General features: G+C 47.9%; 1 protein-coding gene across 2 annotated transcripts in view; it reads left to right on the top strand.

The window, feature by feature from the left end:
- EYA2 (EYA transcriptional coactivator and phosphatase 2) overlaps window positions 1-23,928 on the top strand; it is a 201,548-nt gene that overhangs the window by 119,578 nt on the left and 58,042 nt on the right. For both annotated transcript variants that reach the window (XM_037164709.2, XM_037164710.2), the window contains exons 6-8: window positions 12,733-12,800; window positions 14,835-15,012; window positions 22,676-22,818. In XM_037164709.2, the coding sequence (XP_037020604.1) occupies window positions 12,733-12,800; window positions 14,835-15,012; window positions 22,676-22,818 (389 nt within the window). The remainder of the gene's footprint in view (window positions 1-12,732; window positions 12,801-14,834; window positions 15,013-22,675; window positions 22,819-23,928) is intronic.

Below are 23,928 nucleotides of genomic sequence, written 5' to 3' on the forward strand. Positions count from 1 at the left end.
GGAAGAGGGAGAATGGAATTTTTAGCTAGGTGAAATCAAACCCCCGCAGCAACTGTTAATGAACCTTCCAATGGGGTGGAAATTCCAGCAGGTTGGAAGTAGGAGAACACAGAGATGAAAAACCACAGGCCCCAGAGTCAGGCAGTCCCGGGTTTGAATTCCAGCTCTGCCACTCATAATCTCCAAGTTATAAATTATAAGTGGCTTTACCTCCCTGGGCTTCGACCTTTACTGAAATGTCGAGCCCTCCCTGGACACTCCACCTGTATTCTGCACGCCTAGCTCCCATCCCAGGTTGTCCCCAGCTCCTATCACCATCCATAACACATTATTTTACATATCTGTTCCTCTCCATCCACTTCCCACCAGCTCCCCTGAGGAGTGATTTCTTTCTTCCAGCCCTTAGGGCTGAGGACAGACTGGCACATAGTAGGTGCTCAGTAAATAGTGGTGACATGATCGAAAAGGATCACAGGAGAGCCTCTCTTGTTCAGTTCTTGTCAGGTGGCGGGTCAACTAGCATCACCAAGGTAGAGAATTAGCATAGTTCCCGGCACATAGTATGTGCTCAGTAATCAGAAACTACCGTGGTCGGTTCATTCACTTTTTACATTCATTTACTCAGTAAACAGATCTTGAATGTTCATTCTGTGCCAGGTCTGTGCTAGGAAAGGAAAAGAGAGCCAAGAACAAGACAGATGTTTCTTTCTTTTTTCGGGAATGATTTCCAGAGAGCTGCCTACTCTTCTAGAAACTGGGCACAAAGCACTGGGCCAGAGACAAAGCCCCCGCTCTCCTGCTGATGTTCTTGTGGGAGTGAGATAATCAATAAAGGGGCCCCTAAATATGACGATGACTTCAGAGGGCGATACGTGCCGCCAGATGAGAAAACAAAATAGGGTAGCCTGTAGGGTGTGGCTGGAGTTGGGGGAGAGGTGGTCCCATCTGAGCAAGACCTGGCCGAGGAGGGGCCAGGGCCTCCACCGGGTCCCCCAGTCTGGCAACATTGGCATCGCCTGGGACAATGTCAGAAATCTCAGGTCGCACCCTGAACCTGCACACTCTGGTCTAGGCAATTCCTGTGCACCCTGACATTTGAGGGGCGCTAGGCTACAGGAAGGCTGTCTGGGCGGAGAGGGGTTCCCGTGCAGACACCCTCACATGAGGGAGGTGGTGAGGGTGGGGGCTGGTTTCCCAAGGCTGCCATAACAAAGAACCACAAACTGGGTGGTTTCGCACCACAAAATGCATTCACTTACAGTTCCGGAGGCCAGAAGTCCAAAGTCAAGTGTTTCTAGTGTCGGTTCCTTCTGGAGGCTCTGGGGGAGAGTGCTTCCTTGTCTCTCTCCTGGCCTTTGGGGTCGTCAGCAATCCTTGTTGTCTCTTGGCTTATGGACTCACCTCTCCAGTCCCTGCCCCCCCTTCACCGGGCATCCTCCCCTCCGAGCGTCTGGGTTCCAATTTCTCTCTTCTTTTGAGAACACAGATCTTTGGATTGGGACCCACCATGATCCACTACGCCCTCATCTCAACCTGATTGCATCTGAAACGACCCCTTTTCCAAATAAAGTCACGTTCACCGAGGGCTAGGACTTAAATGTGTCTTTTTAGGGGATGCAGTTTAACCCACAGCAGGGTGGAAAGGTGGGGTTCAGTGAGGTCAGAAAAGAGGCAGGTCACACCAGTCCTGTGGACACAGGCAGGAGTTCAAATGCAACGGGAAGTCAGGGTGACTCTTACTGGTCTGAGAAAGGGCTGGGAGTGGCTAAAAGGAGAATGGATGGAACCAGGGTCAGGACAGAGGCAGGAAAGTCAAGGAGGAGACCATGCAGTCCCCAAGCAAAGAGATGATAGGGGCAAGGACATGGAGCTGGTGGAGGAGGGGATGGAGGAAAGTGGGTAGACTTGCAGGGCATTGAAGAGGCTCTGCTCACAAAAATTGATGATATTTAGATCTATGAGAGGGGGAGAAACATCAAGGAGAACAATTCCATCGTCCACCTGTTCTTCAACAGACACGTCTGGTATATCTGATCAGTGAAAAATGGGTTTGTTAGCACTTTTCTGAGGTGGCCAGTTGTGTAAATACCCAAGGCCCTCGTGGTGGCCAAGTGGCTGCAGCAGCTCCAGCCTCTTGGTTTACCTCTTTGGTAAACCAAGCAACATCTGCAGATTCTGTTTTATCTGGATCTGCCTAGTACAGGTGCACACCCCTGATGCCATCATGGTGGGCAGGGGAATGTGACACACTGATGCGTCCAGGTCACATGCTCCGTCCCTGCCGGATTTCCGCCAGGACAGTGTAACCTCACTGCTTTCCCAGGGCACTCTATCAGTGAACTCTCTCACCAGTATCTGTAATTTGTCTCAGAAACTCTGACCTTTATGGGTGACCATTCCCAAGAATCCCTCCAGGGGAGACCCTTGGCAGCATGAATAATGTCTTGGGACCCACTGTGCCCCCCTGATCTGTTCCCACTGCCCCGAGTCAGGAAGTCACACAGTCAGTCCTTCCTGTGTTGTTTCAGGTCGTGTCACTCCCCTGCTTACAAATCCTAACTGGGCTTCCCACTGCAGTCAGAAACAAACGCCAGTGCCCTGCCGTGACTCCCCAGTGCCACGCCCTGCATGATTCAGCCCCTAAAGACTGCGCTGACCTCACCGTGGGCACTGCCCTTCCCCACCTTCTCTGCCTTTCACTCACACTCGGTTTCTGGCTCTTCCTCGCACCTCAGGCCCTTTGCCCTTTGCTCCTTCCCCCAGCCTGGAATGCTCTTTCCCCAGACCTGCACTTGGCTGGCTCCTTCCCACCCATTCAACTTCTGCTCAACTGCCACCTCCGAGCACCTCAGCTCAGAGGCCCTCCGACTTCATCAATCCTTCGCACAACTGAAATGAACACATAGCAAGGTTTAGTCTCAGGTGCTCGGAGCAGCCTCACAGTTCTGCACTGGCCTCTTCCCACCCAGCTCTGCACGTTGGACATCCTTCTGCATCAGCACATACAGGCTCACACGAGACAGCCGTCTCCTCTGCAGCATCCTTGCCCCCCTGGGCCCCCTCCCCCCCCCACCCACCGCTGCGCCGGCATCACTCCGACTCGTGTGGCAGAGGCCCAGTGACAGGGCAGCCTCTCTGAAAGGGCATTCTCAGGAATGCGGATTGTTTTATTACCAGTTAAATATGCTTTATGCTACCTGTGAATGAGGCCATTGTGACATTTAGCAACTGATTTGATTAAACACAGATGTGGGTTGGACTCCATGTGGAGCAAAGATGCGGGACGGGCCCCGGGTGCCTGTGTGGGTCGTTGAGGTGGCAGGTGGACCAGACGCAGTGTCAGGCCGACGGATGTGGCCGCCTCTCTTCCTGGCACGTGGGCCGCTTGGCACTGCTGGTCTCGAGGCCGAGAGAGGGATCAGCCTGGATCCCCAAACCCCTTTGTTTTCACTCGGGATCAGCTGTTCACCCTATCCACGTTGCTTTATTTTGTTTTTTAATTTTCCCTGCATGTTTTTATTCCCATGCCTATAAAAAAGAAAAAAGGTGAATCAGTGACATACCTCCGTTGTTGACATCTCCAGCGGCGACCACTACCACACAGAGGATGAGACTCCCGGCTACCGTTTACCGAGTCCTCACTCTGTGCTGGGCCGGCCCCTTCTACGCTCATCTCCCAGGACGCCTCATAACAAACCGAATAAAGAAACTGCTCAGTTCCATTCTACAGGCGGGAACACTGAGGCTTGGAAATTTCAGCCACTTGTCTCAAGCCACCAGGGCAAACAGTTAATGATGTATGGATTCTCCATTGTCTCCCACCAGCTCCCAGGCTCGAAAATCCAAGAAGACAGACCCCCAGCTCTTTCCCGAGATAGAGACCTTGGCACATGCTAGGCGCTCAGCAGAGATTTACCAGTAGTGAATGAATGAGTGAATGTCTGAATGGATGAAGAGTAACGGGCGGGGCCAGGGCTTGGCCTTCCCCACTTTGTATACGGATATAGCAAAACAGGAAAAGTGACCCATGAGGATCTGTGATGTGTCCTGTCCCGGAATCTGGGCCAGGGCTGGGGTACGTGGGTGGGTAGTGTTCTAACAGGCTCACCCCTCTCTGCCTGCTGTGGCCTTTTCATTTCAGACATTAACTGCTGACTTCTTTTTATATCAGCTCCCCCCAGGTACACACCCAACCACTTTCACTTGCAGTTCCGGCATGTTTCAAACAATTGTATTCTGATTCTGGCACCAGTGAGACTTAATTAAGACAAATGAGCACCCGAGTTTGCACGCCACCATGGACCTGGTACAGTAGGTTCCTTTGCTCTGGGGAACGAAATCGTAAGATGAATTCCAAGCAGGTCACATGGCGGAGGGTACACTTGCTCATCGGGATTATCTGTGGGGCTCTCTTTGTACTGCCCGGGGTGGCATGTCAGCCCTCTGGGTGACAGTGCAATCAGGTTGACCTGAAAACACGGAGGCAGGCGGGGACCTGTGCCAGTTCCCACAGCTGCTCAGAGGGCAGGGCCGCTCGCTGGCCTGGAGCCTGGGACGCGGAGTCAGGGCGACCTGGGCCTGAACTCTGGCTCTGCTGCTTCGTAATGGGACCCACGTCCTAGGGCTGTGGTGGGAATTGAACTGGCTGGCCCTGGGGAAGGTGAAAGTGCTCAGTAAATAGGGGGCTGTTGCTCTTATTTGTCCAACTGCTAAGGCCAGTAGCAGAGGCTTCCGGGGCTTGAGTGAAGTGAGAGCTGAGCGTGGCCTGGGAAAAGAAGGGGAGGTTTTCATGGTGGCTGTCAGCGTCTGCTTGCAAGGAAGGGAAGTCCAGGAGGAAGCAGAAACGTACATGACAGGCAGCAGATGAGCTATCGCGGTTGTCCTGTTAGGGTAGCGGAAACCGGCGAGAACAATTATGCCCACTGCGGGGGCAGCGGGGGCGGCGGGGGCGGCAGGGGTGTGGGAACCATAGGCATTAGAGGCAGAACATGGGCCTGGAAGCCGTGCAGAAAGCTCTCCCAGGCCTTAGGGACACTGGGTCCCTGCAACCTCAGGGCCAGCAGCCCCTCAGGATGAGGGAACATGTCCCGAGGAAACTTACAGGCTCACAGGGCAGCCTTGTGGTGATGGGTGGAGAAGGAGGGGTCCCAGGTGATCTCTCAGAACAGAGAGCAGGAGCAGCAAGATGCAGAACGCCCACGCGGGCAGGGGGGCGGTGTGCGGGGCATGCATGGGCTGGGGCAGAGCGTCCCTGTGGCAGGGAGTATGGAGCCTGAGAACTTCATGGTGGGTGAAAAAAAACTAAGAAGCCACGTGGAATGTACACAGAATTTACCGAAATGAGGCGTCTGCCCACGGAACACTAGTGCCCTCTTTGCCAAGAACGCAGACAGACCAAAAGAGTATGCGCAGGCATTAGAATTCTCACCTGTGGAGAAGGAAGGGACAGAAATAGAGAAAGAAGGGTCTTGGGTGGACTAATGAGGAGATGTGCCCATGAACTTGGATTAACTGACCTAATGACTTGCAGAATAACAAAAGGGGATGATGGGCTCCCGTGGCAGGTGCCGGACATGGCCGGAGGCACTGTTCCAGGGGCATAAAAAATTCTTCTGTATCTTGAGTAAAACATGTAAATCTCAAAATGCAAGCTCAAGGGGGCAAAAAATAGAACTGACTTTGCTTTCAGCATTTCAATATGATTTCTATTTTGAGCCACCCTTTCCCTGGGCTGGTGGGGAAGTTCCATCTTAGTCTTTGGGGGCTTTCCCCAAACTCTTCAGAGTTTTGGCCATGGATCCGGAATCTTATTGAGGGGGTGTGGTGGTGCCAGGGGCTCATCTGGGCCTCTGTCTGTTAGTGGGATACAGGTCACTGCCAAGTCCTCCACTCTCTTGGTCCAGGAGGCCCCTTCCAGTCAGGGCTCTTCACTGCTGTGTCTGCCCCATGGTGGGCACAGGAATCCTGGGTTGTTCTGCCTGCTAGACCAGACAGAGGTCACAAACTAGAAATCCACAGGCCACATCTACTCTGTTAACATATTTTTGATTTTGGTTTGCCCAACTATTTTGCATTTGTTGCCCACATTAAAAATGGGGGAATTTTCTGTACAAAGTTTTATGTTTTACTTCTCTTGAAAAATCAGAAGCCCTGGCTACATTTGACTCACATTTCTAGGTGACAGAGGTCAGTTAGAGCTGAGGAGCACTGTATCAGTCAGGAATGCTTTTGGCTGCAAGTAACAAAAAGCCCAACTAACATTGGCTTAACCATAATGACATTTATTGTGTGTTTAGTAAAAAGTCTGGACCCTAAGGTTGGTTTGGCAGCTGTTATATCTCCAAGGATCAGGTTCTTTTCATCCTCTCACTCCTTCAACCTCAGCATGTAGGCCTTTTTATTTTATACTTGTTACCTCATGTCCCTAAACGGCTTCTGTAGCTCCAGGCATTACATCCTTACATAATCTAGGGAAGGAGCCAGCAGAGGAATAAAGGAGAAGTCTTTCCCAGAAGCCTCCTTGACCAGAACTAGAGTACATGGTCATCCTGGAGCTATGAGGGAAACTGGGAAAGCAAAGAAAGAAGCTAGCAAGACAGGAAAGAATTGGGAATGCCAAATAATGTCTGCTACAGACTGCCACCCTATTAGATAGAAACTGTGTATTCCGGTTTGCCACAATCCCCACCATCCTCTATTGTGCCCCAACATTGAAGCCCTGTATCAGTCACTATTGATATTGTGACTGTGCTCTTTCCCTCACCTTCTGGGCCTGTCAGGCTTTGAGCTCTGCCTGTCTCGGACTCAGCACACACACTGATTTGGGGGTCTCACTGCTCTCTCAGCAGCTGTGTGTGGACACACAGAATAGAATCCCTCTGCCCAGGACCACATGCTCACCCTCATTCTCTGCCTACTCCTGTCCCTTCCCTCCTGCCCTGTCCCGTTTCTATAGCCAGGAGAATTGCTCCCCTTTACACATCTCATTAAGCCAATTGCCTACATCGATCCTTTGTTGACGCGTCAACAGGGACCTGTCCACAAACTGTTACTGGCCTGTGATACGTAAACACAGAACGAAGAGTTTAGAGTGAGAAACTTGCATGGCAGTTAGTCCAAGCACATGACCAAGGACTTGTCTCAGCACAGGATATCAATCGGTTCGGGAGCTATCTGATCACACAGTGAACTCCCTGTGGCAGGTGCCATGAACCCTCATCGTCATGCCCGGAGGCAAGCATTTGAAAACTGGTCTCTCACAGAGAGTTTCGGAAACATTAGCCTGTTCCTTAAGGCCTCCCAGACTCTAGGGCCTGAACTTTGGAGCCCAGCCGCTGGGTGACTCATTCCTGCTCTTTCTTCTGCCCACCCGGGCATCCCGGCTCAGGGCGAGCAACCCGGACGTGACTGTGTGACAAGATGCCCCAGTGTTTGTCAGAACACTGTCTTGACGTGCTTGTCTTCCTCCCGATCCCGCACCTGCTCGCCTGCGATTTCATGGTCAGGAGTGACTGGTGGAGGAGGCAGAGTGAAACCAAACCGCCCGCCTGTAGCCAGCCATCATGGAGTGTGTTCTCAGCAGGGAAGGGAGGAGACCCATCCATAAAGCGCTCACCTCCCTGGCATTTCCTGCAGTGTCTCCCCACTAACCATACCCACGTGTATACCCTCTTTGTAAAGTCAGCCTTGGGATTTGGCAGGTGCCCAGGTGCCCTCCTGATCGCACGCCTGGCGCCAGGTTCGTAGGGGCCTGCCCACAGGTGGGCGGCCACTCTTTTATGCTCTTACAGCTGGTCCTCAAATAACGTTGTTATAACATTGATGAGAAAACAAATCGGTTCCCGGCTGGGGCCACTGTCTGTGGAGTCCGCATGATCTCCCCACGCACGTCCGTGTGGCTTTTCTCCAGGGACTCCAGTCCCTCCCACGCCCCACAGATGTGCACATGAGGTGAACTGATGTGTCTGCACCGTCCCAGTCTGCGTGAGTGTGAGCATGTGCCCCGGGGTGGAAGGGCGTCCTGTCCAGGGTGGGCCCTGCCTTGCACCCTGAGCTGCCAGGATCGGCTCCAGCCGTCCTCAACCCTGAACTGGAATAAGTGGGTCGGAAAAGAATTCTCCTACTTGTGTTTGCTCATCTTTTATAAATGTATGCATCGCTCATATTTACTTTAATGTTTAATATCAGAAGTGTTTGGGGTCTTTTATTTAGAAGTTTGGTGCTGTATTTGGGACCAGCAATGAGCCACAGGAACTTAACTCTTGTTTCCGTCAATCGGCCTGTGGGAAAACTGGTTTCGCTGCGTGTTGTTTCGCTTAAAATCTCCATCTCAGGCTCGATGCTGTTCAGCGGGCCGTGGAACTTTTCCGACACCCAGTTTCTGCAAACTGAGTGACAGTCCGCCTTGGAGGGTGGCCAGCAGCGAGGGGCAGGTCATGTACATCACAGCCCCCAGTGATGAGGGGGTCTCTCCTGACACCAGCGCCGCCTCCAGGTGCTGTGGGATCCAGCACTCCCCACAATCACTGTGGTGGAGCGGGTGTCTCCTCACCTTAGTGTGAAATGCAGTGCAGTGAGTCACTCGGACATGCATTCAATGAGAGAAATGTCACCCAGAGAGGGAAGAAAAGTGGTTCAGGGACGGGAGCAAAAATACCATACTCTTTTTCTATGTTAAACACAAATATATACAAATACCTGAACAAGTACACAGTACATCTGTACTATTAAAATTCCATAAGGGAGGGGTGATGAGGAGAAAAACGTCGAAAATGCTGGAGGGAAAGGATTGGTCCCATTCCGGGGGGGCGGGGATAAGACCCACCCCTGCCCATTAAGGGCACAACCAGAAAGTCCCACACATTAATCCCTCTACCCTTTTTCTTTAAGATTTTATTTATTTATTTTTAGAGAGAGGGGAGGAGAGGAAGAAGGAGAGGGAGAGAAACATCAGTGTGTGAAGGAAACATCTATCAGCTGTCTCTTGAATACCCCTAACCCAAGATCTGGCCTGAAACCCACGCGTGTGCTTTGCCCAGGAATCGAACCAGAGACCTTTTGGCTTGCAGGACAATACTCAACCCTCTGAGCCACACCAGTCAGGGCAGTTCCTCTGTCCTTATCTGGAACTCGTCACATGGCCACACCAGCCAAAGGGAAGGTGGGAGATGCAGTGTTTATTCTAACCGCCATGTACTCATGGTAAAAGCAGAGATTCTGTTAATCTGACAGAAAAGGGATAAGTGACCATTGGGGGACCCCTAGCAAGACCTGCCCCCATCACCTTAAAAGAGGACCTTTCCCTCCTCCTGTCCTCGCCTTCCCCAGCCCTCAGTGGTCATTCCCCCAGCCAGACGGAGGCCAGAAGTCGGTGTTCCACATTCCAGCTCAATGCGCATCCTTTTACAAAACCCTCCAGGGACCGCCTGCTGGCACCACCTTTCTGGGCCCGCCTGCCCTCTTCCTCCTGGGTCCCCCCTGGCAGGATTCGGCTCTCTCCCCACAGGGGCTCTGTGACCGCCCTCAGCAACCTGCAGCTTGTTCAGCTGTCCATTCTCCAGATTCTCCCAGGTCCCAAACTGAAAACAAACAAGAGGTGTTTGTGACAAAGAGTCCCAAGGGACTTTGTTTGCAAACCTGCCCTGGGGCATCATTGAAAAGGTTGACACAAAAGAAAAATCAGGTGAGAAAACACTGAGTCCAGGAGACTTTCTTAGGCCAGAAGGATTGCCATGGCAACCAGGACCCCCAAAAATAACCCTGAATGAAATAGGCTGGCCTAAGCCCTCTGCCAGATGTGTCTGGGCAGGCCTCTGAGGACAGAATGGGACCCCAGCAGGCCACACAGCTGAGACGGATTCTGTGGTTTCTGGGCCCTCAAGAGGGGCCCCCGCATCACAGGGCTCAGGAGAGAATGCCTGGGTGTGGCCGCGTTCCTGGTTCTTGCTCTCTTTATCCGACTAGTTCCTACTCATCCTTCAGAAAAGTTGAGGCGTCATTTCCTCCAGGAAGCCTTCCCTGGCCCCGGCCCCGCCCCCTCCCCATTTGGCATTGCAGACCCCTTCCCTGGGCCCCCCCAAGCTCCCTGTGAAAGCACGTACTGGCAGATTACCTCCCCCCAACTCTCCCAGTGCCCAGCACCTACGCCCCTCACCCCACACGTGGGTATCATTTACCTTGTAGATTGGCCTTTGGAACCATTCCAATATTTAATAAAATTACAAAACACTTTTGAAAAAGTCATTCCAAAACTTTGATAGCAGAGTGTCGGGAACCTAACTGTACACTGAGTTGGTGACATGACCACACAGATTTACCCATGCCCTGACGCTTGTCCTTCTTTTTCTTTCTTCCTGATGTTTCGAGATTCCTTTCATTTGTAAGGAAAGGTCCTGCTTCGAGAACCTTCTGTACCCACTCCGTCCAGGTGGACTTGTTGCAACAGACTTCTAAGCTTCTCTTTGTTTGAGAACACCTGGGTTTTCCATTCGGTCCTGGAGGACACTTTCTCTGGGTGTGGAATTCCGGGTTGACGTGCTTGAAAAATGTAGCACCACTTCCTTCTGGGCCCTAGAAATCGGTGAGCTTATTCTAAACTTGACATGTAAGTGCCAAATGTATGTACAGAAGCCAAAACAACCTTGAAAAATAAGGACAAATGTGGACAATTTACACAACTTGACCGCAAAACTCGCTGCGTCACTCCAACCACGCAGCCGGGTGGCATTGGTGGAAGACAGAGACATCCGTGGGGCAGAGGAGAGTCCAAAACCAAACTCTCACACTTGTTGGAAATTAATTTCTGGCAGAGGTGCCAAGTGATTCCATGGGGAAAAGAATAAATTTTTACAGCAGCGCTGGAAAACCTGCTTGTCCAAGTGCAGAAAGGTTAGTTTAGACCCTCCCCTCGTACCGTACACAGAAATTAGTTTACATTAAATCATGCCTGAATGTAAGAGCTAAAACTATAAAAGTTTTAGAAGGAAACCTAGGAAAGTATTTGAATGACCTTGCATTAGGTGGCAAAAGCAAGATCTATAAAAGAAAAAACTCACTTAAAAACTTTTGTTCTTCAAAGGACACACTGTTAAGAAAATGAAAACACAAGCTACAGACTGGGAGACAATACCTTCGAATCATATATGTGACAAAGAACTTTTATCCAAACACGTAAAGAACTCTTACAGCTCAGTAATGAGGATAAACCCATTTTTTTAATGGGCAACAGATTTGGATAGTTCTTTATCAAAGAAGACATACGAGTGGCCCATAAACAAAAAGATGCCCAACGTACTTAGTCATTAGAGGACAGGACTGACAAGCACAGTGAGATGCCCCTAGGTACCACCTGAAACACCATCACGGAAGACTCTGAGCAAAGAAAGTGCTGGGGAAACTGGAACCTACGTTGCTGGCAGGACTGTCACGTGAGGAAGTGGCACAGCCACTTTGGAAGATAGTGTGCCCCGACCCTAAAAGGAGAAACATCCTCTCATCACACGACCCCATGGGGCTACTCCTAGAAATCTGCCCAAGAGAAATGCAAACGTACATCCACACAAGGGCATGTCTACAAATACTCATAGCAGCATTATCCATGGCAACCCAAATTAGATGTGGTGCATCCATACCATGGACCACTATTCAGGGATGAACTACTGATACATCTTAAGACATGGATGAGCTGCTAAAGCATTATGCTAAGAGAAAGAGACCAGATAGAAATACATGTGTACAATCCCACTTCTGTGAAATTTCTGGAAAAGGCAAAACTGTAGAATCAGCAACAGATTAGTGGCTGCCTGAGGCCGGAGACGGGAGTGGGGAGAACCTGGGACAGGCATAGGGAACTCTGGAGGTGATGGAAATGTCTTAAAACTGCATCATGGTGACAGCAGTTTTTTACTTTAAAAGTCATTCAACTGACACTCGGGGTGGGGGGATTTTACAGCGTATAAAACACACCCCCCCAAAAAAGCAACATTCTTTGCAGTAGCCAAAGGGTGGAATCAACCCAGGTGCCCATCAATGGTTGAAGGGATAAACAAAATACAGTGTATATATACACAAGGAGTATTATTTAGCCAGAGGAAGAAGGAAATTCAGACGAGTGCCATAGCAGGGATAAAACTTGAAGGCACTGTGCTAAATGAAATAAGCCATCACAGAAGGATAAATACTGTGTGAGCCCACTTCTGTGAGGTACCTAAAGCAGTCACATTCACAGAGACAGAGCAGAAGTGTGGGTGCCAGGGGCTAAGGGTAGGAGACTGGGGAGTTTTGTTTTATAGGTAAACATTCTAGTTCTGCAAGATGAAAAATGTTCTGGAGGTGGGTAGTGGTGTTGGCTGCACGGGGATGTGAAGGTACCGAGTACCACTGAGCTGCACACTTCAATAAAACAGAACGGAAACTACTCTCTGTACAGTTTCCACAATTGGAAACAATTGGAAAATATGCTCTTTAAAAGCATAATTGTCTACGACTGGAAACTGTGCTTTAGGCATGATCTCATTTGCTTCTCACCATGATTCTTTGAGGAGGTATTATTTATTTTATTCATGAATTGAGAGAAATGAGGTGCAGAGAGGTCTGGGAACTTGCCAGGGTCACAGGTTCCGTCCCAACCTGTCGGACCTCAGAGGCCCCCCACTTTCTGCGACATCCTGCTCCTCCACCACCCCCTCTGACTGTAAGGCACCTCACCTGTCCCCCCGTCCCTTTTTCCTGCAGGCACGGCGGGGATCTATCAAGGAGCAAACGGACTGACCGGCGCGGCTGGATTCGGCAGTGTGCACCAGGTAGACCCACCAGTTGCCCCCTCGGTTCTCTCCCTGCAGAGCCCTCTTAAACCAGGGCACCCGGAATGCCCCCTCCTGCCCATGACCCCCACCAGACATCCAGTCTGCTACTCCCTGCGTTGGGCTACCACAGGGAAGATTGTGTCAGTGGCCCTTGGAAAGACACAATGCAGAGGCAGAGAAAGTGGAATTCCTAGAAGGTTTCCAAGACGCCAGAGGCGATGTTGACCTGAGACCAAGACCCCCATTGACTGTTGAATGTGGAATATATGAATGCAAGTTCATGTGCCCTTTGGCAGACCGGGAGCTTCTCAAGGGTAAAAGTCTTATCTTCTTCACCTCTGTATCCTAGTGTGGAGTGCCCAGCACACAGTGGGGGCTTTATTAATGCTGGTTAAATCGAACTATGTCAACACCGTAAAGGTGAGTGCTGGCTCCTAGTTTGGTTCTCTTGGTTTCACTTAGTGAACTAAGAATTAACCTGCAGAAGGTGTCCAGGAACTCCCCTATCTGGGCACCTTTGCTCTCGGTCTAAAATTAATTCTAAATAAAAGGCGAACATGCTTTCACGCTAGTGTTAAAACTACCCGAGGGAACCCTGGCTGGGTGGCTCGCTTGGTTGGAGCATCATCCCGTGCACCAAAAGGTTACAGGTTCAGTTTGTAGACGAGGCAGATACCTGGGTTGCAGGTTCAATCCCTGGTCGAGATGCACACAGCCAATCAGTGTTTCTCTCTCTCTCTTCCCCCCACTCTCTCTCTCTCTCTAAAATCAATAAACATGACCTCCTTGAGGATTAAAAAGTAAAAATAAGAAAGCACCCAAGGTAGATGGGCTGTAGGAAGACTGAACACATTTAAATGTGAGGAATGCACTATTTCTTCAGTGAGTGGAAGAACCTTAAATAACTCTAACCCTGTAACACGTGAAAATTGTTTTATACACTTTGGTATTATTGTCAGTATACTCTGTACAGATACAATACTTGTAAACACAAGAGCACTTTTTAAGGCATGGTTCTTTCCCCTGGGGGTTGGTCGGCTTCACCACGGGAACTTGCAGGCACGCAGACTGCCCGAGTGCCACCCAGAAATTCTGAGGCAGTAGGTCTGCGACGGGCCCAGGAAGCAGAACTGTCCACGCGTCCCTCGCAGGGCCGAGGAGCTGTGGTTTATGGTGACGATGGAGCTGGGTGTTTAAAACAATCACTGCTGTGGGAGAGTTGGACCATCTCCATGGTTTAGGCAAAGCTTGATGAAAGAGAACTGGCATTCTCTGATCTCCAAAACTCCCTCATGGAGGATTCTAGATCCCTAATGCCATGTAGGTACTGCTGTGTTTGCAACCCTTTGAACCTAAAGCATCACTTACTCTCCTTGGCATGTGAGTATGCAGTCTTTATTAGCCATTAATTTATTAATTAGTATCTGAGTATTTACTGAGTGCCTGCATGTGCCCTTCACTGTCCCAGGCCAGGGGTTCCAGCAGTGAGCAGGGGGATGCTGTCGGGTCCTCACCTGTGTCATTCAGGGTGCACCTACTGACCTCCAGCTGCCAATCTCTGCACCCCTGGGCCCACAGGTGTTTTCTGGAATACACAGGGGAGGCAGGCAGAGCCGGGGAATTGAAACCCTCGGGAGCTGCTCTCAAAGACTGGCCGGAGTTGGCACACAAAGAGCCCAGCTCCCTTGCTCCCTGGAGAGATCCTTTTGACATAATAGTATGCCATTCCAGCATTACTCAGGGAGAATTCCATCCAGTCCGCACCTAAGGAAGGGCCCCTGGATTACCTGCTTTCCCCTGTCCTTTTCACTACTTCGTTCTCCACTCTTCAAACGGTATCTCCTCCATCCCCCACCCTTCTCTTCGGGACTGCTGCTGGGGCAAGTCCCTGTCCTCAAAGAGCGTTTGTTCTAATGGGCGACAGAGAGAGTAGGCCCGTCCCACCAGGCGCCTCGCCTTCATCAGCCGGAGACCGAAGACCTAGAGCAGGAGCACTGCCCTCACTCACCGCCCGTGTGTCTCCCTCCGCAGGACTACCCTTCCTACCCCGGCTTCCCTCAGAGCCAGTACGCCCAGTATTACAGCCCCTCGTACAGCCCGGCCTACGTCCCGGCCAGCAGCATCTGCCCTTCCCCCATCTCCACGTCCACCTACGTCCTCCAGGACACGTCGCACAACGTCCCCAGCCAGAGTTCCGAGTCGCTTGCGGGTACGTACAGTCGCCGTCACAGGGTCATTCGTGGCTGTGGCCCGAGCGCTTCCAGGAAGGAGGGACTGGATGTCGGTCCCAGTCGTAATGAACTGGTCACCCGAGGGCTAAATCCAGCCTCCGGATGTATTTTGTTGGCTTTTCTCTCAGTGTGTGGTGTGTTTCTAATTATGCCATATTTAAAAGTCAGAGGTTTTTACCTAAAAATTCTAGTTTCGACCTACAGAGCCCACCTAGGTTATGAGCAACACTCGGCAGGGTCCATGTCCTGACTGCAGACCCCTGTGCAGCGAACTCATCAGCCAGCGGGCTTGTCGTCCACTCCACAGGTCCCCCGCGCCCGTGTCTCCTCCTCTGTGGGATGGTTCGGGCTTATCCGCACTGAGTGACACGGCAGCGACACATCAGGACATCCAAACGGAGAGAAACATCGCTGACGTGTTTCTTGTCTGAAACCCGCTGATGTCATGGAGCTCTGCCGGAGCTAGGCCAGCTGGTGGGGTGCAGACATTCACTCAGTGCATATTGACTGGTCAATGGTTAGAAAGAGAATGATGGTGAAGACCCTCCTCTCCGGTTCCTGGGGGCTTTGGGCCCTCGTTGCTTTCAGGCCTTGTGTCCCCCCCCCCCCATGGGTGAATTCGTTGCCCTCGGGTTGGGCATGTACCGGAGGCAACGTGGCCAAGCGCTTTTACTTGGTCAACTCTTGAGGAAATTTAGGGCTTGAGCATGGATTTTGGTCATTGTGATCTCATCACGGAGTATTTAATGAGTGTATTGTATCTATTTAATCATTCCCAAATTGCTTTCTTTGAAGGGCATGAAATTTAACAAAGTTTTTTTTTGCATCATCCTGAAGCATCTTGGGCCATCCTGCTTTTCAGAGTGTGGCCTCCCCACTCTGGGTTCAGAAAGGACATATAATCAGGAAACCATGCAGATGCCGCTGTCTCTCTGTGACTTGATGATGCACTGGATGCCAGAGACTGACTTCCCAGGAATCTGGGTTACTCGGGAAGCTCACTTTTGTTCCCCATCAGGAGCAAACAGAAAGGCTCCTTGTGTCTCTTTGAATTTTTTCTTTGTTGTTCCCCCCTGTTCTTCATTTCTTCCTTGGCCTAAGGTTCAATGATAAGTGGTCAAGATGGTTGTTACTGTGTGTCTAACAAGCTCACGTAAAATCTAATGACATAAATAATCGTCAGCTATGACTGAGACCTCGTCTCTTGTCCCCGGTGTTTGCTGTAAAGGAAGAGAGCATGCGTGCGGGCACACACACTCAACGCACGCTCTTAAACTTTCCCATAAAAACTCCACTTTTGACATTATCCAGGATCTCCTTGAGTGGTTGGTTCAAAACCCCAGTGGCTCCAGAAATTTATGTCTTACAGACAGATCACACTCACTCTGCGTTGCCTGCTGCACCTCCCTGGCCTCAGCCCCAGCCTCACGGCAGAGCAGTGCACAGGGATGTATATTAACAGTCACGTGAAGGCCGGACGATTCATAAGACTGTGGGACACTCTGCTGGTGTGGAGGGCAAAACCTGAGCATCGGGGGTTCCTCGGGAGAAAAGACAAATCAGGACTGGGGGCCAAAGAAATTTTTCTTCTTAAATGTTTAAGTATGATACAAATGATCTAAAAAGAAGTTGGAGGAGGTATTTTTTTTTTAATTTCTTAGGTCATTTCCTTTAGTCAAGAGAAAGAGAAACTCTTTTTCAATCTCTGAAGAAGAAACTTGGAAGACTCTCTGTGCAGTTTGGCAACCTCCAACTAAATTTAAATTGCTCGTGCTCTTGAACCCAATTTTTCTACTTATAGGAATCTATTCTAAAAATAAATTCCCCCATAGGCCCAACGACTTAAGTAAAAAGAATATTTATTGTGGCAGCATCGTAGCGAAAGACTAGAAACAACTTGAAGATCCATTAACAGGAGTCAGGTTAAATGAGTCTCAGCCCATCTGCCAGCGACATACTATACGTCTGTTAAAAAGAGTGAATTATCTGTGTCTGCAGTAATATGGGTCTCTCGTTGAGTGATATGAGAGGTGGAGAAAAGCAAGGTGTAGAACTGGGGGTAGAACGTGACCCCAGGGTTTTTTTTTAACGCGTTTTAAGTATAGTTGAAAACCCATGTTTGCACAGGAAATTTCTGAAAGGATTAAAAAGCGATGGTTAACATTTTCTCCAGGGAGGGAACGAGAGTGGAAAGAAAAGATTAGCTGTGGTACACAGTCTGTAGTCCACTTCATTCAACAACAACAGAAGACTTTTTTTTTTTTTTTCAAGTACACCGGAGGCATTTCACCAACACAGACATATTCTGGGCCTTAAATCAAGTTTCATTACATTTAAAAGGATTCAAGTCCTAAAAATAATGTCCTCTGAAAACAGTAGAATGAAATTAGAAATAAATAACAGAAATGTCCTTGGAATATTCCCAAATACTTGGGAGCTCAATAACACCCTTTTAAGAACCCGTGCCTGATGGGTAATTTTGTGGGTCCACTGGACTGGGCTCAGAGATGCCAGAGGGCTGGTAAAACACTGTTTCTGGATGTGCCAGGGAGGGAGTCTCCAGAAGAGGTTAATGTTTGAATCAGTAGACTGGGTGGAAAAGGTCACTGTCACCACTCTGGAAGGGCATCATCTAATCCAGCAAGGGCCCACAGAGAACAGAAAGATGGAGGAAGGGTGGTCTCACTTGCCTCTTAAGCTAGAACGGCCATCTTTTCCTGACCTCAGATGTTAGGGCTCTTGTTTTCTGGCCTTTGGACTCCAGAACTAACATCAGGACCACCCAGTTCTCAGTGCTTCAGCCTCTGACCTGGAGTTACATTGTTAGTTCCACTGGTTCTCGGACCTTTGAACTCATCCTGAATTATACCACCACCTCTCCTGGTTCCCCCACTTACAGATGGAAGATGATGAGCCTCTCAGCCTCTACAACCGACTGAGCCCATTCATATAATCTTTCTTTCTCTCCAATATAATTCATATTATACTGGTTCTCTTTCTTTGGAAAACCCTAATACACCATGAGTCAAAGAAGACCTCAGAGGGAAACTTAAAACTATTTTGAACTCACTGAAAATAAAAACACAACTTGTAAAATTTTATGGAATGTTAGCACTAAATGAATATATTAGAAAAGAAGAAAGATTTAAAACCAAGGTTTTGGTTTTAAACCAAAAACTTCATCTTCCTGTTAAGAAAGTAGAAAAAGAAAAGCAAATTAAAACCCCCAAAAAGTAGAATAAGGGAAATAATAAAGATCAGAATGGAAATCGGTGAAATCCAAAAACAGAAAAACAATTTTTTTAAAAGTCAGTGAAACCAAAAGCTGGTTCTTTGGGAAGATCAATAAAAATGATAAAACTCTAGATAGGCTGATACAGGAAACAAAAAGAGAGACATAAATTACCAATAAGATTAGAGAGTTGGCATCACTACAGACCTTAAAGATATTAAAAAGAAAATAATGTAATTTTATAACAACACTATGCCAATAAATTCAACAACTTAGATAAAATGGAAAAATTTCTTGTAGAACAAAAACTTCCAGAGCTCACTCAAGAAGAACTAGCCTAAATAGGCTTATGCCTGTGAAATAAACTGAATTTTTTGTTAAAAATCGTCCCACAGAGAAATTGCCAGGCTCTGATAGCTTCACTGATTAATTCTACCAAAGATTTAAGTCAGAATTACCAGTTCTACACGAACTCTTCAAGAAAATCGAAGATGAAGGATACTTCCCAATTCATTCTGTGAGGTCAGCATAACCAGACACTGTCATTATAAGAAAAGAAAACTAAAGACCAATATTCCTCATACACATAGATTAAAAATGTCTAAACAAAATGTTAGCAAATCAAGTTCCACAATATATTTCAGAAGGGTAATACACCATGACCAAGTGGGTTATTTATCCCAGTGACTCCAAGCTGGTTTAGAATTTGCAAATCAATATAATTTTCCATATTAATGAACTAGAAAGAAAAGCAAAGAGAACATCACAATATATGCAGAAAAAGCATCTGACAAAATTTATCATTTAGTCCTGACAAAAATTCCAAAGTGGAAATGGAAGGGAACTTCCTTGATCAGAAAAAGACATGTTATAGAATGAATGTTTCTATCTCCACCCCAAATTCATAGGTTGAAGCCCTAGTCCCCAACGTGATGGTATTCGGGTAGAGCCCTCATGAATGGTATTAGTGCCTTTGTACGAAGAAACACGAGAGACATGATATCTCTCTCCCTGCGATACAGTAAGAAGGCATCTATGTGCAAACCAGGAAGAGGACTCTCACCAAGAACAAAATTGGCCAGTACCATGATCTTGGACTTCTCAGCCTCCAGAACTGTGAGAAATAAATATCTTGTTTAACTCCCTCAGTCTATGGTATTTTCATTACACCAGCCCAAACTAATTAGAACATGACTTGTACAAAAAAGCTCCCCCTCAAAAATTATAAACAAGATAAGGATGTCCACTCTTATCAGTTCTACTCAACATTATACTAGAGGTTATAGCCAGTGTAATAAGGTAAGAAAAATAAATTAAAAGCATCCATATTGGAAAAGAAGCAGCAAAACTTAAGTAAAAAGAAGTAAATTGATATGATTACTTATGTAGAAAATCAGATATAATCTACAAAAAAATACTAGAACTAAAGTGTGAGTTTAGCAATGTTACAGAGTACCATGTGAATATGTAAAAATCAATTGCATTTCTATATACTAACAACAAACACTAGAAAATAGAATATTTTTAAATGTCACAGTTGCATCAGAAAATATGAAATACTTGGGGATAATATGACAAAAGATGTGCAAAACTCATACACTTAAAATTACAAAATACTACTGAGGGAAGTCAAAGACGACTTCAATAAATGAAGACATATACCTTGTTCATAGGTCAAAAGACTTAATAATATTAAGATGCCAATTCTCCACAAATCAATCTGTAGATTTAACACAATCTCTGTCAACATTCCAGGCTTTTTTGTAGAAATTGACACACTGATTCTGAACTTCACATGGAAATACAAAGGATCCAAGATTCAACAACTTGGATACAGAAGAGCAAAGTTGGAAGGCATGCACTCTGACTTTAAGACTTACTACAAAGCCACAACAATCAGGACAGTATGGTATTAGCATAAACAGACAAGTAGATCAATAGACCAAGACAGAGAGTTCTGAAATAAATCCACATGTATATGGACAAAGTGTTTTTTGACAAAAGTTTAAAGGCAATTCAATGATGAAAGGATAATCTTCTCAACAAAGGATTATAGATATCTACAGTCAGAAAAACTGTACTTCAATCCATACCTCACGTGGCATAGAAAAAAATAACACAAAGTAGATCCTAGACATAAACATAAAACTTCTAAGAGAAAACATTTATGAACTTGTGGTATATCCATAGAATAGAATAGTACTCAGCAACACAAAGGAATGAACTATCAACACACATGACATGGATTGAATCTCAAAACAAGTATGCTGGCTGAAAGAAGCCAGACAAATATATGTGCTGTATGATTCCAGTTGTTTAAAATTCTAGAAAATGCAAACTAATTTATACTGAAAGAAAACAAATCCATGGTTGCCTGAGAGGGGGGATAAAGAGGTTACAAATGGATTATGAGGAAATTCTAGGGGGTTCTGGGTCTGTTCATTATCTTGACTCCGAAGATGGTGGCACAGATTTACACATAGGCCAAAAGTCACCAGGTTGTGTGCTCCAAATATATAAGGTTTATTATTTTTCAGTTATACCTCAGTAAAGCTGTTGAATAAGTAAACCTATAAAAAAAAGGAGAAATAATTAGGGTAAATTGATTCCAAGAAAGGTTTACATACATTAGTCTGTGTACCCAATGGTGACCTCTAACTTGGACCCTTCATTCTCAAGAATGATCATGTTGGGGGAAAGGCTGGCTTTTTTTTCTTGGCATTTCTGATAAATTGGTTTCACATACACCTTATTTAGACATGTCTAAGCAGCTGACACTTCCCCCATTTTAAAAATAATATTCACGTGGATTTTAATGGTTTCTACAAATGCTTTTTCTACGCTCCCATCCTCAGAACTACCAAGTAAATGAGAATAAACCTCATTTACATGACTCTTAAGCATCTGTGAATATATTTACTGCCTGTTCCTCATCCTCCAGGAGAAAGTCCCTGCTAGATTGATGTTTGGGAATCTCAAAGGCTGTGTCCTGAAAATGTTGGCAAGTTGGAGAGGGCCCAGCCGTCCTGACAACTCAAAATCACGTCTTTTCTTAATACTATGTCCTTAGTCTGCTAAGAAGCTTTATAAATAACATTAAATAAATGAAGTTCGGTCCTTTGGGGTTTGGATGGAATAGTCCTTCCAGGGTAGGAAAAATATTCAGTCCATTGCCAAGTATTTTTAGACAAAAGCATTTCCCCACGAGGAGCCAAGCACTGGCAGTTAGGGAAGGAGAGGTGGAGCCCACGGGATACGTTTGGGAGCTAAACAGGCAGCTGTACCATGAGAAAACGGGATGGGATGTCCTCTAAGGCTCCACACTGCCCTGCAGTGCTGCCCTCCAGTGACCAGGGCAGGCCCAAGCTTTCATTTTGGGTCTAGCCCTCATTTGTAGGGTAACCGCAGACTTTCACCTTCTCACTAAGCCTCAGCTCCCTCATTCCTTAAATAAAGATAATAAAGTCTCATTTTTAAAACCATGTATTGAAAACACATGTGCTTAAAAAATGCAACTTGGGTGCTGGCTTTGGGACCGGTCTTCCAGGAAGATATAGCTCCCTTGTTGGGGGTCCTTAGACAACTGCCCGAGGGCAGGAGCTCAGCAGCCTGTCTGCGCCCCGTGTCCAGAAACACCATCCCGATGGAAAGCAGCCGGGGCCACACTCTGCCCTGCACCTGCTCACTCACCCTTGAGGGTGTGTGGGTCTTGTGGAGTCAGACTCAATTCAGTTCATTTATTGGCATCTAATTGCCAGCCCTATGCTGGGTGCTTTCCAGTATATAATCTCATTTAATTCTCGAATGAACAAATTTCATAACAAGATGGAACAAACGGTGTAGGGATGGGAACATAGAGAATTCTCCAACACCCCCTAAACCCCAAGGGAGGGGGGTCTCTCAGTGGGACAAGAATCTGAGGCCCAGCTACATATAAATATTTATTTTCTTCCTCTGTTAGTCTGTTAGCTCCCCCAGTGGCCCTGCTGTCACTTCACTCAGATCCCTGCTCAGATGTCCCCTTGGCCATGACGTCTTTCCTGACTGGCCCCATGTAAATCAGTCACCTCCCTGCACTCTTTGTCCCCCCATTCAATCGACCAAGTCTCTAACCTATGTCCCCACCTGGCACATTACGTATTTACCTGCTTGTCTAATGTCACTCCTTTCTCTAGCATTTAGGTGCCCTGAGAATTCAGGTGCCTGGAACTATGCCTACTCAGTACATTTTTGTTGGACGAATGAATTAGAATGATGGGCAATTTAAGGGACGGTCAAGAGTGATTTTGATTCTCCGTGATCTTTGCCTTGGGTGCTGCCTTTGGGACCTACCACTTTGGCGTTAGATGATTCGGACGTGAAGGTTCCAGGGAGGAGACACTCAGGGAAGCTTCCCTTTTCTTCACCAGGCGAATATAACACACACAACGGACCTTCCACGCCAGCCAAAGAGGGAGAGACGGACAGGCCGCCCCGGGCCTCCGACGGGAAGCTCCGAGGCAGGTCTAAGCGGAGCAGTGACCCCTCCCCAGCAGGGGACAACGAGATCGAGGTAACTCCAGCTGCCTTCTGATGTGTCGAATGTCATCTTCACCTGTGGCCAGAATAGGAGGGCAGGGGACGGAGTTCTGTCCAAGTACACGGGGGCAAATGGCCCTTTGTGTTCACAAAGCACAGGTACAGAGAAAAGAGCACTTGGAGGAAAAGTAGGGAAGAGTAGGTTGTCCGGATGGAAACACTGTTGACTGACGGGCTAGGAAAAGTGACCCTGGAGCTAGTGAGGACCAGCGTGGTTCTGAAGCCTAAGCAGCAGCAGAATTAGGTGGAGGCTTCCGAAAACCCAGCCCAGAGTTTCCGATTCAGCAGAGCTGGGGCGGGGCCTGAGAATTTGCTGCTGATGCTGCCGGGTTGGGGACCACGCTCTGAGAGCCCCTGACAACGATGACAATGGGCAGTGGACCCTCCCAGCTGGGTCAGAGTGGTTCTTAACCTTCACTACACATTACAGTAGGCTGGGATGCTTTTTTAAAATACAGATGCCCACGCCCCACCCCGGAGTAATTACACAGACATTTCAGGGAGTTCTTAAAGGCCCCCTAGTGATTCCAATATGGCTTAGATGTTTGTCTACCTGGAGACAGGAGGCTGGCTCAAATGAGTTTCTGACTCTGCATGAGACTCTGAGTTTCTCAGACAGTAGTTCTCAACCTGGGCTGCACCTTAGAATCTCTGGGGGAGCTCTGAGAAATTTTTGTTCTCAAGCTGTACCCCAGGTCCATTAAATTGGATGCCCTGAGGGTGGGGCCCGGGCATCAGCATTTTCAGCCCTCCGGGGGTTCCAGCGTACACGCCAGGCTGAGAACGCTAGTCTAAGGGACGTGTCCATCTTTACTGTCATAAAGCAAGTGTAGGATTATTCATCAGGCACTGACATTAAAAAAAAGGATGGGGGGTACAGTACAGAGGCCAGACAGATGCCCCCCAAAAAACAGACAGAAGCAACTCTTAGCTATCGAGGGAGGAAAACAGCCATGTACCCAAGTTTGTACTTCTTTGCAAAAGGTGACAGTCATTCGTTGCCTTGAGTGTGCCGTGGGTATGTGTACAGTGTTTCAAAGCCAGTGCTGGTGCCAGGAAATCCAAATGCATCATCATCACATCC

Source organism: Artibeus jamaicensis, unplaced genomic scaffold (genome assembly GCF_021234435.1).
Source record: "Artibeus jamaicensis isolate MK-2021 breed Jamaican fruit bat unplaced genomic scaffold, CSHL_Jam_final contig_685, whole genome shotgun sequence".
Classification (NCBI taxonomy): domain Eukaryota; kingdom Metazoa; phylum Chordata; class Mammalia; order Chiroptera; family Phyllostomidae; genus Artibeus; species Artibeus jamaicensis.